Source organism: Suricata suricatta, chromosome 1, assembly GCF_006229205.1.
Source record: "Suricata suricatta isolate VVHF042 chromosome 1, meerkat_22Aug2017_6uvM2_HiC, whole genome shotgun sequence".
NCBI classification, from domain to species: domain Eukaryota; kingdom Metazoa; phylum Chordata; class Mammalia; order Carnivora; family Herpestidae; genus Suricata; species Suricata suricatta.
Genome location: NC_043700.1, coordinates 65,250,198 through 65,266,834, shown reverse-complemented (window position 1 = coordinate 65,266,834; position 16,637 = coordinate 65,250,198). Strand labels below are relative to the sequence as shown.

At 38.1% G+C, this 16,637-nt stretch overlaps 1 protein-coding gene across 8 annotated transcripts in view; it reads left to right on the top strand.

Moving 5' to 3' along the window:
* The first annotated feature begins 10,483 nt into the window (after positions 1–10,483).
* Positions 10,484–16,637, top strand: part of RXFP1 (relaxin family peptide receptor 1) — a 108,851-nt gene continuing 102,697 nt past the window's right edge. For all 8 annotated transcript variants that reach the window (XM_029939596.1, XM_029939628.1, XM_029939612.1 and 5 more), the window contains exon 1: positions 10,484–10,673. In XM_029939596.1, the coding sequence (XP_029795456.1) occupies positions 10,625–10,673 (49 nt within the window). In that variant the 5' untranslated portion in view covers positions 10,484–10,624. The remainder of the gene's footprint in view (positions 10,674–16,637) is intronic.

Genomic DNA, 16,637 nt, shown 5'->3' with positions numbered 1-16,637 from the left:
GAGGGACACAGATCAAGGGAGACTACTGAATACTGAAAACGAACCATGGACTGAAGGGGGAGGGGGCAGTGATGGTCATGGTGGGGGGCACTTGTGGGGAAAAGCACTGGGTGTTATATGGAAACTAATTTGACAATAAACTACTAAAAATTTTTTTTAATAAAAGAAAAGAAAGTCCCCACCCTGCAGCTATTTCATGGCAAGCTAACACAGGCATGGCATATACATTAGAAATCCCAGTTGACATCTAGTAAAATTCTAAAAGAAGATTAAATGAGAAACAGGAGACACATTTTTGTTTTCACAACTAGGATTTCCTTTCCCAACACCTTGTTATTTCAGTCGCACAGCCTGAAGAGTGTCATCTCACCAGGAGAAGAGTAATATGACTGAACTGATCTGTCTTCACATAGCAAAGCCATATACTTAATTGCATCATGTTATATTACTTTTTTAATATTTGCTTTTATGACTATTGTGATAGCAGCTGTTACTTTTCATACACTAACTCCTAAAACCTGACTATATTCTCATTCAATTTAGTTACTGATCCATTTATTTACCCTCTGTCTTTACCTTTATCAGTCTTTCTTTTTCTCAGTCTTCACCCCCAACCCTCGCTCCATATTCCTCTCACTTATACTCACTATGTCTGAGCATGTCCTAAACACTTTCAGCTTTGGTACTACTTCCTTCTACACTTACTGGCAGAGGAAAGTTCTGGATTGTGATAGACTGTGTACCTGCTCATCAATCCTACCCATCTTTCATCTTCTGACAATGTGTCCTATATTACCTTATAATCATCAAAGTAAATGCCAAACCTAGTCTCAAATAATTATAAGGTTCTGTCCCCCTAGACACAATGCTTAATTCATGGCCAAACAAGTAATCTAAATGCAGAGACCTGCACCAACAATTCTTTAATTATACAAGGAGATGTTTCCTTGCTTTGAGGATCATGGACCAGAAAAGATAAGAACCAGAGATTAACAACAGCCATTATGTCAACCACACAGAGAAAGTCTATGTAAAGTAATAAAGCATAAAGAAGCAGAGATATAAAACAGAGAGAGAAAGGAGGAAGAGACCTATGGAAATAACAAAGAGACTTGATGAGCTTGGCTGAGATGGATTTCTGTCATCTACATGGCAGGGAGACCAACAAATACAAAAATGGGAAGTGGATTGTCATAAACAAGAAAAGCTAAAATGTGCGCATAACTGAGTTGATACGGGGGAGAAAGCAATAATGATTCTTCCACCCCAGACTGGGAAATTGACAACTTAGTCATTCAATCTAAAGTCATCTGATTAAAACTATTACCCGTCATTTCTTAGGATGAGTATATGGCACACCACCTTCTCTTTTTTCCTACCACAGTAGTTGTAGAAATATGTATCAAGAGGGAATATTGTCAGGTGCCTGAGTGATCATAATGTGAGAGATAAACTTCCATGGGGGCTGTTTCTTACTGCAGCCCCTCCGCCCACCTAGCATATACTGGCTGATTCAAAAATTGGTAACTAGACATGGTGTGCCGTCATAACAACAAAGAGAGAACATGAGGCTTAAAGGCTTAGTGGCACACAGGAAAGGAACTTGTCGAAGCTGTAAGGACGGTTATCCATGTCATGTGTGACAAAGCATTTAGTAATATTGTCACCATTGATAACCTGGCAAGCAGCTATGCACCTAAAGAATTTATAATCCTACGACAAGAGATTATAGAAATTTAGTAGTTGCTGTTGCTGATTGTCATTGTCTGTGTTTCATAAGATTTTATAAAAAGCAAATAAGCTTAGCAGAGAATTGCCCAGTTTGCGGGGAAAAAAAAGAAAGAGGAAGAAATAGAACCCAGAAATTGAGCATGTGAAGGAATGGAAGAACTGTGTGATTTTCAACCACAACTAGTAAAAAATAAAATTGAAAGATTCTCTTAGCAACAAAGGCCAATCAAAATCAGCATTGTAGTAAAAATAAAATTAAAGTTATGCCCATTACATCCACTGTTAAAATCTCTGAGGGCACCAAAATTTCTAAGAGCAAAGACACAACAAACATTGTGTTTCTGTAAAGCCTTTCAGTTGGACAAATGATGCAGGGAGAAGACAGGAAGTAGCTGGTCCCCAAAAATTTAATACTCAAGTTACTTGAAATTACATCATTAAATACAAAAATATACAACTAATAAGAATATAACTAAGTCCCTGGGAGAGATATATACTAGAAAGACTATCAACCTAAGCTTAAAAACAAAAATGGTGATTGTTCTATTTGTGAAACAACTTTGGATACCAAACCATATGAAAGCAAAAAAGAAGTTGTGTAAGGGCACCTGGGTGGCTCAGTTGGTTAAGCATCTGACTTCGGGTCAGGTCATGATCTCACAGTTCACGGGTTCAAGCTCCGCATTGGGCTCTGTGCTGACAGCTCGGAGCCTGGAGCCTGCTTCAGATTCTGTGTCTCCCCCTCTCTCTGCCCCTCCCCTGTTCACACTCTCTCTGTCTCAAAAATAAACATTTAAAAATTTAAAAAAAGGAAAAGAAGGAAGCTGTGTATTCTGTTCAGCCCCAACTCTAACATTGAAGGACATGTTCTTCAGCATCCACTGTAGGTGTGGAAAATCAGATAATACAAAGAAGAACACTCCAGAGTGCAGACCAAGGGCCACAGTGAACAATGAACAGGAAGCCCCTTCCAGGGAGTAGACTCACCTAATTAATGAACATTCCCCATCCTCAGGGTAAGGAGCCGCACTTCCTCTGCCCAGCAGGATTTCAGAATTGCTACACACAACTATCTACAGGTTTCTCCTCACCTTCTGCTTTCTAGTAAGAATGTTTATTGCAATTTCCTTGTTGCTGTTCCACCATTGCATATTGGGGGAAGACAGCTTCCTTTTTAGTACATATATGTTTAGTCAAGAGAAGCCACAGATAGATATCTTGTCAGAAGTACCCATTTTATATATCATTCAGAGATTCTGATCTGTGGGCTTGATATCGTGACTAGATTCAACTTCTCAAATGTCTTCCTTAGAAAAAAGATTAGTGTCTTATGCTTACAAGTATTCAGAAAGGCAGATTGAAGGTGTCATTAGTGGTATTCATCGTAATCGTTCTGTTCCCCTTCTTCCAGGCACATGGTTCAATTGTCCTTCCTTTACCATTTTGAAATTAAACCAATGAAATGTAAGTAGATATGATGTGTATCACTTTCATGTAGAATCTCTAAAAGCTAGAGTGCAATTTACCGTGTTAACGTTTTCCTGCCCTGATGATCATGGACACACGTGTCAATATGGAACCTCCAACAGCCTGATACCTGAGAGACCATAATGATGAGAGCCTCCTTCTGACCCATGATGGTCAGGTAGAGTGAGAAACAAATTTCTGTTGATTTAAGCAACTGACTTTTGTGGTTATATTTTATAACAACATAACCCAGTGTATATTGACTGAGAGACCTTCTAAAAGCAAAAAAGACCAAAAAAAAAACATAAGAAATGCCTTTTCTACAAAGATCACTACCGGTCAGATGATGATTTGTTTACAGCACTGTAAAAATCCAATTATGTACCCAAACCAACACTTAGAATCCAGACTAGGAAGAGGAATACTTAGAAGGAGCCAAAGAAATATGGAAACCCTGGCTTGCCAACCTTTCTCCAAGATGCCCCACAGGACAACCTCTGAGTTACAGGGATAACATTGCCTCCCTTCATCAAGCGCCAATCACTAGAATGTATCCCGGCATTAGATGGCAGATTAGCTCTACTGCATGACCCCACATATTTTTCTCCTTGCTTTGAAACAGATGCCAAGTTAGCCATCTTTAAAACAGGGCTAGGGACTCCAGCACATGGTAAAAGGAAGACCTACAAAGGCAGCCACTTTAAAAACTTTGGTTAATTGCTGAGTGCCCCAAAGTCAAAGGCACTAGCAGTCTACCGAAGTTTTAAAGGACTTGAGCTACCAGACGGACTCTGGGCCTAGATTAGGTCAGCAGTTCCTAAATTATGGTCCACAGAAAGGGCCTGGAGAAGTTGTTACTGATATGTAATGAAATGAGAAAAATAAACACAATGTCATCAGGTTTTATGAAACTGTGTTTAGTTTAAAGGACTGTTTTGTGTTTGAACATTGTATTTTCCTGAATTGTGCAGTAACCAAATGTCCTGAGATTTATAAAATGATGGCCAAAAAATTGCAAGTAAGGCTTTTGTTGTTGTTGTTTACTTGATAAAACTGGTAACCTTATGTTGTTGTTCCCATTGGTTTTGTTAAAATTCTACGTACTTATAAAATGACTATTTTTATTTGATCTTCAGATCTGAAAACTTCTGATGGACCTAAGGAAAACCTCCTGTGCCAGCCTCTAGAGCTGCACTGTCCCCTATGATCGCCACTAGCCACACGTCGTTCCTGAGCACGTGAGATGTGGCTAGCCCAGACTGAGATGCACTGTGCATGTGAGATACACAGACCAGATTTCAAAGACAGTAAAAAAAAAAGTACTTAAATCTTTATTAGTAATTTTTATACTGATTCCATGTTGAAATGGTAATATATTGGATATATTTAGTTAAATAAAATGTATTATTAAAATTAATTTTACCTATATCTTTTTTTTTTTAATGTGGCTACTGGAAAATTTTAAATTGCACATGTGGCTCATTTTGTACTTCTGTTGGACATCCTCATCTAAAGTCAAAGTCTGAAAAAATAAACAGATAAATAAATAGTCAAAGTCTGGTCATAATCAACCATAATTAAAACTGTTTTCTTTCTGGCAGTGGCTGCTGTTTGCAGCCTTTGCAGTCACACCAAACCGAATAGCTGACTTCCATCTGTTACACAACAGCCTCATCTCCCTAACTAAAGCCTGTTCTTGCTCATCTTTTGCATCACATGGTCATGAGACTTGTCTTTTTTATTAGCTTTTTTTATTATATCAATTTATTGCTCAGAAATTGATATCAACTTTTGCATCCTACTTTTTGTTATCTAGTCAACCTCATGTCTGACACTTTCCAGCAAGGGATTAATTACTCCCTGACTCTACAATAGCATTTCTTGATTATACTTTGGCCTTAGCTCGTCTGGCTCTGCTGTTTGCACGTACTTGTTTTTGAAGCAAAATGTTATTTCTATGACTCCCGGTCCGCTCATGACTTTCTCTGCCTTCCACACTCACAACACGGATTTTCTTCCCTAAAGAATCATTCATAATTGACCTCACCTAGTTCTCTGTACCAGGCTCCTTGACAGCTTCTCCTACCTTCTTTACCACATTCTACTCATGGCACCAATTTGCATTTGTTGAAAAATTTGGTATAAATATATTTTAGGTAATTCATATGTATGCATTCTGTCTCCATTCTAATTTATAATTTTTTCTGAGGCAGGTTATTATATTTCATAAAACGACTGAGTTATAATTCCTCTATAAGATCAACTATTGGGGTCCCTGGCTGGCTCAGTCAGTAGAACATGCAACTCTTGATCTCAGAATTGTGAGTTTAAACCCCACGTTGGGTATAGAGATTACTTAAAAATAAATAAATCTTTAATAAAATAAATACATACATAAAGGATCAGCTATTGATTTCACAGGTGAGACAACAGAGGACCAGAGCATTTAAGTGACTTGTCAGAGGTTACATGTCTAATCCGTGGCCAAACTGGGACCGGAACTGGCCATCCTCTACTGCCACAACTAGAACAAACCATCTTTACTTTTCTGATTTATGTTTCCTTCCAGCATGTAGGAGATGCCCTTCGCATAAATCGTGCGGTCTCGGGTGAGCCATGCAGAGGCATCAGCAACAGACCGGCAGTGCGTTAAAGGAGAACACTGGGATTAGAAAGCTAGGGCTAAGCGCAGTAAATCTCCTGTAGGGTCAGCCCCATGCAGGGAAGAACAAGCTAAATCACTGGCAAGTGAGAGATAAGCCTTCGATGGCAGCAGGGAGCTGAAGCCTCAGCCCGGAACCTGAAGCAGCTAAAGCTTATCATGACTGAGCGGGCACAGTGGGCACGTGCAGAAGAAAGGACGGAGACGGCTGTTCAGAGAGCACGCAGGCTGCTAGACATGAACCAGCAAGTTTAGTTTCCAGATCCTATCCACAGGCTCCATCAACAGATTGTATTTCTCCTGTTGTACTGTTGGTCTTGAACTAGATAGGCTCAGTCTAGATAGAATTAGCCTGAAACTTTTATGTCATCAATTACAATAGTGTGAGGGAACTAAGTAAGGCAAAGTTAATATTACTAAATTCTGTACATAATTTTCATTTAACAAAAACCATCAACTGATGTTTACTGCATAAGATGATGATGGATAGATAAACAGATAGATACATACATGAGCTTGTTAACCCTGTCCTCACCTTCTTCACATTATAGTTTTGCAGAGGATTACTCAATTCTGCCACACCCCTCTTTAACCCTCAAGGCAACACATAAATCCACATGAGATTTGGTTTACCCTTTAATGGTTGATTTTTCTGCTAAAAAGACATAATAACTTCCATCTAAAGTGAAATTGCTTAGATTCTGTATAAAACATTTTCTGAAAAACCTGCACCTATTCATTGCTTTATCTCAGTGCACATCTTGCTTGATATCATTCTCCAGAAGTCTTTTCATTTCAGAATTGTGTAATCAACACTAAATCAAGATACCTAAAATTGTCTTGGTATCACTTAGAAATGATGAGTATCTCAAGAGTATTGCCTAACTGACAGCTGCCAATTAGGAATGGATCCCTGAGATCCATGCATTTGACAGCATGCATTTTAGCTCTGGGATTGCAATTCTAATTCAAGAGTTGGTTTATTATTGCCTGACTATCTCTACACCATGAGGCTCTGATTGAGATTTTACCAATCTCTTTCATTGAGATTTTCCAAGGTCTGAAATCAAACAAACATTTGGCACTTGGGTGGCTCAGTTGGTTAAGTGTCCAACTTCGGGTCAGGTCATGATATCATGGATCATGAGTTTAAGCCCTGAAACTGGCTCTCTGCTGTCAGTACAGCGCCCACTTTGGACCCTCTGTCCCCCCCTCTCTCTCTGCTCCTCCCTCACTAATTCTCTCTCTCTTTCAAAAATAAATAAATAAACTTAAAAAATTTTTAGAAACACATTAAGCAAAATGGCTGTGTCTACTGTTGGAAAAAATAGTGGCAAATAGGTTGAGACACATAGACAAGAAGCCCATTATCTACTTTTAAAATGAGATGTTATAAATGAACTAGTGTAGTTCAGTGGTAATGGGATGGAAAAACCACAGATTAGAAATCTGAAATCTTTGGGGTGTGTGGGTTGTTCAGTCAGTTAGGCATCCAACTTTGGCTCAGGTCATGATCTCATGGTTCCTGAGTTCAAGCCCTGTGTCAGGCTCTGTGCTGACAGCTCAGAGCCTGGATCCTTTTTCAGATTCTGTGTCTCCAGCTCTCTCTGCCCCTCCCCGCTCATGCTCTGTCTCTGTCTCTTAAAAATGAATAAAAATGTTTAAAAATATTTTTTAAATAAATTTGAATCTATATAGTGCACACAGGTTGATACTGCTTATCTGGGAGGACCCTAGGTTGTTCTGACCAGTAATTTTCAAATAGAAAATTTTTTGATTATTCAGAGAATCTCAATAAGATTTTAGAAGTGCTCCAAGGTAAGAAAGGGTGTTAACTGTTAGTCTGAGTCAACATCAAATCTGATGTGGAAAACCATGAAGTAAATACTCAACCAAACAGAGGCAATGACATCACAGATTTTGTCAGTCCCATAGTGTAAGCTTAGAACTGAACAAGAGGAACAGGAAGAGAAGGTGAGGAACCCACACCATCTGTTTGTTTTTAAAACTCTTTAATGTAGATCTTCAAACTGCAGAACAAGAAAACAAGAAAACACATTTTAATTACAGGTTTAAATAGGAAGAATTCTATTTTAATTATTAAGTAAAAAGCAGTAGGTAAAGGTTCTTCCAACAAGGCTTTGGCTACAACGCAGTAGTTGTCAACCAGGAGCAAGTTCGCCCCCAAGGGAACGTTTGCCCAAGTCTGGAGACATGTTTGATCATCCCTATTAGGGAGTGCTATTGACATCTAGTGGGTAGAGGAGAGGGATACTGCTGAATACTCTACCATGCAAACAATAGTACCTCACAGTAATTTCTGGCCCAAAAATCCCAATAGTGCCTGCTGCAGTGTATGGTAAGGGTACTTTTTTTTTCACTTCTGGGTTTTTTCCACCAATATACCTGTATGAGACTAATGTTTCAAATTCACTGTCTTGGCTTAAAATAATAAAGAAGTAATATTCTAATAAAAAAAAAAAGTCAAATTGCTCCTCCAGATAAATAGCAGTTTTAGCAAAATATACTGCAGTCTTAGTGAAATGGGAAATTATTTTTGAAGTTCTGCATGGATAATTTGAAATTGAAAACACAACGCATGTATATATTGTTAAAAGTACTTCCTGGCTACTGGCCCACAAATTGTATCATGAGCTCAGAGAAAATGCTCAAAGCTAACAAGATAACATCAGGATTACTTTGAAAATGACTTTCTGCTGGAAAATTCCCAAAGCAAGCATCTCAGCTTTATTGTTCAGAAGCTTCCTCTGGGCTTCCCTTCAAATATTGTCCTAATATGTCCTTTAGCATCCTTCAGGAAACACTATTTCTAAAATAAATAAGAAAGCATTAATTAATTAAATCATTTCAAGTATTATTATAAAAAATAAACACTAGGGCGCCTGGGTGGCTCAGTCGGTTAAGCATCCGGCATCAACTCAGGTTCAATCTCATGGTTCATGGGTTCGAGCCCCGCGTCGGGCTCTGTGCTGACAACTAGCTCAGAGCCTGGAGTCTGCCTTAGATTCTGTGTCTCCCTCTCTCTCTCACCCTCCCCTGCTCACACACTCTCTCTCTCTCTCTGTCTCTCAAAAATAAATAAAAAACATTAATTTTTTAAAAAGAATAAACACTGAATGAACACTTATTGTGCATTAAATGAGCATTCAAATTAACTTAACCATAAACATTTCCACTAAAATAACGATGTCTTCATTATATAAATCTACTGATAAATAAAGGACCTGTAAGGATTCCTGTACCTCATTTCTCCTTTCATAGTACCAATTGCTTCTACAGGAAAAAAGAAGAGTTGTGTTAATATAACCCTCTAGCCACATTTTAGAAATAGGCTTTCTGAAAAAAGAAAGAAAGAAAGAAAGAAAGAAAGAAAGAAAGAAAGAAAGAAAGAAAGAAAGAAAGAAAGAAAGAAAGAAAGAAAAAGAGAGAAAAGAAAGAAAGAAAAAGTTGCTTTCTATGATGAAGTCAGTGATAGAGGGACGTGCAATTTAAATGGATTCTATATGTAGAGAGAGATTGGGAGGCATTAACCTCATGAGCAAATTTCTTATGGCAAGGTGCTGCCCATTGTTTTAGCAATAAATTATCACACTGAAAAATAAGAATGATATAGCCTGGTTAAAAGAAAAAAGCATTGCAGGGAAATGTTTTTCCTTGCTTTCCTTCCCTTTTTTTTTTTCTGATAAAAGCCATCACCGTATGAATGGCTGCTACTTAGTAACCACGTATTATGCACTAGAACTTACACCAGACATTCAGGATGCACTATGCTCATCGTCACTGCCACCTTGCCTTTTTCCTCCAGATACTCTCCTCCAGAAAACCAAAGGTCAACCACATGCAAGTAACTACACAACTATAGTTTGAATCAGACCATGATTCGAACCCAGGAAGTTTCTGCTCCACAACCAATGACCTGTCCTGCTCTCTCCACTGAGTAAAACTCACAGGCTCAATAAAATTTAAGATGTGTTTTTATTCGTTTGTATTTTTCTATAAACAATATCCTATCATTCAAATCCCTAGACTCAAATCAGAGAAGAATGCTATAATTACATTTTAATTCTTGCCTTATAGTTAATTCCACAAAGGCATTTTGCCCCGTGTAGTTCTGTTCTTTTCCTACTCCCAAGTCATTAAGGAGAAAAAATAGTTTTCATTTGTAATGTATCTCTGCTCAGTTTCTCTCTAGTAGCATGACTTTGATCAGCTCAGACATTTGTCAGTTCACACACACCCTCGTTTATACGCTGTGGCTGGACATAGAAACAAGATGTTTAGAGTCAACAAGAAGAGCTGGTGTGTTCTCTGTCTGAAACTTTTGCTCACTGCTCAGCTTTGTCTGTGTTCCCGCTGGTGTGTGTGTGTGTGTGTGTGTGTGTGTGTGTGTGTGTGTGTGTGTGTATCTGTGTGTGTGTGTGTGTGTGTGCGTGCGCGCGCGTGCGCACGTGTGCACGCGCATGTGCTGGGGAGGGAGTGTGGGGAGGGGGTGTAAAGAAGGATATTAAGACTTTTTGCAAAGGAGGGTGGGAGGAGAGATTCTGACAAACAGAAAGGAAGAAAGAAAAGAAAAGGGAATGGAAAGAGAGGGAGAGGAAATGAGAGAGGAAGGAGGGTGAACTGCTTTGTAGCTGCTGAGATTGCAGACAGAAATAGCACACAACCACCGTGAGCTGTGTGTGACTCGGAAACCAAGACCAAATTGTATTCACTTTTATTAATCAGTTGCTCAGAAAGAAGGAAATGACATCGGGTCCTGTCTTCTTCTGCATCTTAATTTTGGGTAAATATTGTAAGTATGCTCAGTATTTAATTGTATATACCTTAGTAATATTGTATGAACTAATCACAATTACAAATGTTTATTACCTACATTAATGCTTTTTAGATAAAAATGTTTTTTTCTGATAAAATTGTAATCTCACTTCAGATTTATGCTTCAGTCCTTTCTGGCATTTATATTAGAAACTGGACAATCTTGGCAGAGCCAGTAGTTGAGAAAGATTAATGGGACATACAAACCTGTGCTTCATAACAACCAATTTGTTTAAGCAATAATTATCTGATAAGTAATTTTATAATGTTTCAAGAGAAGCAGTCCTGAAAGAGATCGTGTTCAAGATGCCCATTGAAATATTCTGGGAAAGACTTTACGTGTATTCAGGTTTCTGTGTAGTTTTAACGCTTTGTGGTCCCGGTCCTTTGTGATTTGATATCATAGGTGTGCCTTCTCACTGAGAAATGCATTCATAAAACTCTTTTTTCATTTAACAAGATCTCTCACTATGCCGTGAAAAAGAAAATAAAGAAAAGCACAAAGCAGTGAAAAGCACAGACACACCAGGAGCCCAAATGGGCATTTTTACTTTTGTTATTATGACAATTTTTGCTTTCTCCATGTGTGCTATAGTTTATTTTTCAGAAAAAAATAATTTTAATCAAGGGAGAGACATTCTGCATTCAATCTTCTTTAAATTATATTATGTAAGTAGAAATAAAATGTTTATATCTCTTAGGCACTAAATTATAAGGCAGTCCAAGCAAATCAAGAAAGAAAACTTTCAGGGTATCTTTAACATCTTATGATGCTGGGAATGATAAACTTTAACAATTTGGAATTCACATGCATGTTTACATTCCTCCATCTCTTCAAAGTTTGCAGAAGTTGGTTTTCACGGAGATATTTTATTGAGAATATCTCCAAGTAAATTTCAATCCTAGCTTTCCCAGTTCTAATGGCATGTACTGCATCAAAGTGATCTTTTCCCCTTTCCTCTCTTGATCTCCAGTGTACCTTACTTTTAATGGTCAGAGGTGGGAGACAGCATTGAAACCGAGAAAGCAATTCAGAATCCTGGAAAAGCATTCTCGTTCTTAGCTTCCTCTGTCTCTAATCTTGATAACTGATAACTGATACTCCCATTTTCATTCTAGTTTTGTTGAGAAATCACTAACTTACATCACTGTGTAAGTTTAAGTCCTACAGAACAATGGTTTGATCTGTATATAGTGTGAAATTAGACAATAGGTTCAGCTAACATCCCTCATTTTATATAAATACAATATAAAAGAAAAGAAAGAAGAATAAAGGGGTAAAAATTGTTTCCTTGTGATGAGAAATCTGAGGATTTACTCGTTGAACAATTGCCTTGTACATCACACAGCACCTCCCTCCACGCCCTCCAGCCCCATTATTTCTGGTAAAACAATTTTTATCTCTTTTTCCATGAGTTTTGAGACTTTCCTTTGTTGTTGTTGTTGTTGCTGCTGTTGTTGTTGTTGTTAACATTCCACATAGAAGTGAGGTCATACAGTATTTGTCTTTCTCTAACTTATTTCATAATGCCTTCAAGGTCCATCCGTGTGTTGTAAATGGTAGAATTTTCTTGTTTGTTTTCTTATCACTGAATACTACTCCATTGCATATATATGCCACAACTTCTTTATTCCCTCATCCAATGATGGACATTTAGCTTGTTTTCATGTCTTGGCTACTGTAAATAATGCTGCTATGAATATAGGGCTATGTATCTTTTTTGAGTTAGCATTTTTATTACCTTTGGATATACTCCCAGAAGTGCAATTGCTGGATCATATGGTAGTTCTATTTTTAACTTTTTGAGGGTCCTTTCATAGTGGCTATACTAATTTCCAATTCCAAGTCCATCAACAGTGTGCAAGGATTCCCTTTCCTCCCCATTCATGCCAGCTTTCTTAGCCTTGTCCTTTTGATGGTAGCCATTCTAACAAGTGTGAGCTGGTATCTTATTGTGGTTTTGATTCACCATTTCCTTGTGCATGACTGGTGATGTTGAGCATCTTTTGGTGTATCTGTTGGCCCTGGAGAAATATGTCTTCTTTGGAGAAATATCTATTCAGGTCCTCTGCCTATTTTTTAATTGGGCTATCTGTTTGTTTGTTTGTTTGTTTGTTTGCCACTGAGTTGTATGAGTATGTCTTTGGATATTAACCCCATATCAGATATATTATTTGCAAATATTTTTCTGTATGTTTCCTTTTCACTTTTTGATGGTTTTCTTTGCTGTGCAGAAGCTTGTTAGTTTGGGGCAGTTCCACTGGTTTATTTTGTATTGTGTTGCTTGTGTTTCAGGTGCCATGTCCAAAAAACCACTCCTAAAATCCATGTCAAAGGGCTTTGTTCCTATGTTTTCTCCCAGAAGTTTCATGATTTCAGTTCCTACACTTAAGACCCATTACCCATTTTCTTAACTAGAGGGCCACAAGCCAAATTGCAAACCACCAGCAAAAATTGAGTGTTTCTCACTGTAATCCAAGTATTTATGCTACTAGAGTTTTTGACATTTGTAGCCAACAACCTCATAAATTAATAACATATTTTACCATCTCCTATTCCATTTCAATGAAATGAATAGATTAAATAAGCCAAAAGGATACTTACAAATTAGGCATTCTAATATGAGGAACTCAAGGGTATGTAAAAGGTGTTCAGGTCAGGGGTGTCTGAGTGGCTCAGTCGGTTAGGTGTCCAGCTTGTGGTTTCAGCTCAGGTCATGATCTCTTGGTTTATAAGTTCGAACCCCACTTTGTGCTCTACATTGACTGGGTAGAGCCTACTTAGGATTTTCTCTCACTCTTCCTCTCGCTCTGCCCCTCCTGTGCTCTCTCTCTCTCAAAATAAATAAGAAATAAACTTAAAGGAAAAAAAGGTGGTCAGACCAAGTTGAAAAGCAACTTTGACTAATGTGTTTCCAGCCAATTCAGGTTAGTAAAAAATGCCCCTTTTGTTAAAAAAATTATTTTCATGAGCAGAAAATACAAGTAGATCATGATGATGATGATGTCAAAACCTTCCAACTTTTTAAGTTATCTTATTTAAAACAATTTAAAAAATTGTTTTGACCGTGTACTGTGAATACTTAAGGGGTCCAATTTTCTCACCCCTCCATGCCTTCAGCAAGGGACGAGGATGTAAGCATCTGATGCAGTTTGGCAAGAACATTCCTCTCTATACGGTGTCAGCTGAATGGGGACAAGGGAAGGGCATTTGGCAGGAACCTCTAAAAAAGCACCCCGCACCCACGGTTCACCGTCTAGTTCACCTCATCATCCAGCTCCACTAGGAGAGAATTTCCTATGCACATAGCAAAAGTCAACAACTACATAAGGACAAAATCTTAAATCTCTGTAACTTCCCTGTGGTGCTTGCTGTTTGTTTCTTTCTTTCTTTTTTCTTTAATCTACTTTTCTAAAAGGCAACATGATAGCATGGAAGGCTGCTGGTCTAAGGTGCTTAGCAGCACCTTTATGTATGGACATTCAGTACCTTGTCACAAGACTCAAGCTAATAAATGCCAGGGTTTGAATGTGTTTAAAGTCTATACTCTTTCCCCTGGACCATGAACATTCTGAGAGATAATGTGCATAAAGACCTAAGCAAGTATTAGTCACCTTTTTAACCAAAAATACTTAGTAAATGCCAATGACCTTAATAAGCAATGTCTAAGGGGTGACCGAAATAGGATCCCTGCTCTGAAGGGGTAGCATGGAGAAGACAGAAAGTTAATCTAGGATTACCAAACAGTGAGAGGTGCAAAAACCTAGGTGCACGCAGACAGGGGCAATATTTAGATTTAGAAAAGGTTTCCTTTGACCCTTGAGAATTTCTAATTCTTTAAATATTCCTCTGTCTGTAAACTAGTTAGCTGTATCATGCCAGTGTTGATTTATTAGTTCAATAATGTACTATGGTTATATAAATTTTTACTACTTGGGGAAACTGGGTGAAGGGTACATAGGACCTCCCTGTGCTATTTTTGCAACTTCTCATGAGTCTATAATATTTTGAAATTAAAAGTTAAAAAACAATCCCCAGGAAGAACTGTATCTCAAGTCCTTATCAGCAAATGCTTTACTTATTACTTAACCAGTATCATTGAACAAAAATAATCATTTTACTCAATACTTTAGATACAAGGAACAAGTGAGGAAATAGGAAATAGAAGAGGCCCAAACATAAACTCGATCCACTAAAGTATTTTGCCAAGAACTGGCACTGGAAACATCCTCACTTTTCTTTTCTTTTTTTTTTTAATGTTTACTTATTTTTGAGAGAGAGAGAGAGACAGACAGACAGACAGAATGCAGGCAGGAAAAGGGCAGAGGGAGAGGGAGACAAAGAAACCAAAGCAGGCTCCAGGTTCTCAGCTGTCAGCACAGAGCCCTATGCAGGGCTCAAGCCCACAAACCATGAGATCATGACCTGAACCGAAGTTGGATGCTTAACTGACTGGGCCACCAAGGTGCCCCACATCCTCACTTTTCAATTCCGGATGGATACTTACAAGACCATATGAGCTTAGTCTTAAGTCCTATAAGAGGCATATCTTCTAATAGTTTTTCTCTAACCATTAAGAAGACAAAAGGAGAAAGTTTTCCCAGAAGCAACCATTAGTATATAAAAAAGAGAATACTGATATGTTTACCCATATCCAAAAGATGAGAGAATAAACTTTCCAATATGCACGCTACTGAATTATCTATTATGCCGCCCTATGTTTTTGAAAGTTACTAATAATTTTTTATTTTTCTTTCTATGAGTTTGGAATAATATTTTTAAGTTTCAAAAGGATGCAAATTAACAACTCTGTGCAAATACATCATCACCATCTGTATTAAGGAAACAAACGACTACATTTGTGAACTAAATTGTTTTGCAAGCATAATTTCACACATTAGGACAAACTTGTTAAAGTGAAATGCTTGGAACTAGGTATTCTAGTTAGGTGTGTTTTTTTGTTTTTTGTTTTGTCTGAAACACTGTAAGCATTTATACCACTTGATTTCAAGCACTATGATTGTGGTTATAGATGTGGTTGTTTTTATATTTACCACTTATTGAGAGTTTCTCGTGAACCATGAACCATGTACTAAATGCTTTATTAACATTATCTGATTTTATCCCTATAAAAAATGAAGAGATATTCTCATTTAGCAAAAGAAGAAGTAGAAAATGAGAAATATTAAGTAGCATGCCTGGCATCATTCCTTAGTAATTGCTGCAAAAGAGATTTGATTCCAAGCCTGTTTCCCTGAAAAGCCTATGCTAGCAAAACATGACTGAGTTCTAATATTTTCTAATACCCTAATATCTGAGAATTAAAGGGGATTTAACAGATCCTCTAATTTAGCCCATTGGCCTACAGGCAAATTAAATATTTCCATTTCAGCAATTAAGCAATAAAGAACTATTAACCAGCCCTAGGTCATAAAACTGGTAAATCCAAATAGAACCAGGCTGCACACCCCCAGGTGAGGCCCTCCGTGTCCTTGGGAAGTTGAAGAGCTCCATGTCCATCATTTATGGCTCTCCTCTTCTGAGCTGGTGCTGTCTGCTCTACGTGCATCTCTCAGTGTCCCCCAACTGAGGAGTGAGGATACACATGTAAGTAATTTGAATGAATAGAAATTTAGGCTCCACCTGTATTGATCCTAGCATTTTGCTTAGAAACACTTCCGTTGTAGCACATGGCACAGAGCTATACACGTAAGAAGTACCAATAGACATTTGCTCCATTCCTATGTCAGCTTACCTCCCCCTCCTCCTGGATATGTTCTCCCCGGATTCTCCCCACAACCCCGGTAGCTCTGCTTCTTGTACATGGTGATCTGAGAGTCTCTCATCCTTTGTGCACCTTCATCCATCACCCTGATCAGAGCAACCAAAAGCATTGTCCCTCTTTGAAGATACATAGGGGCCAGCAAGTCATGAATATTT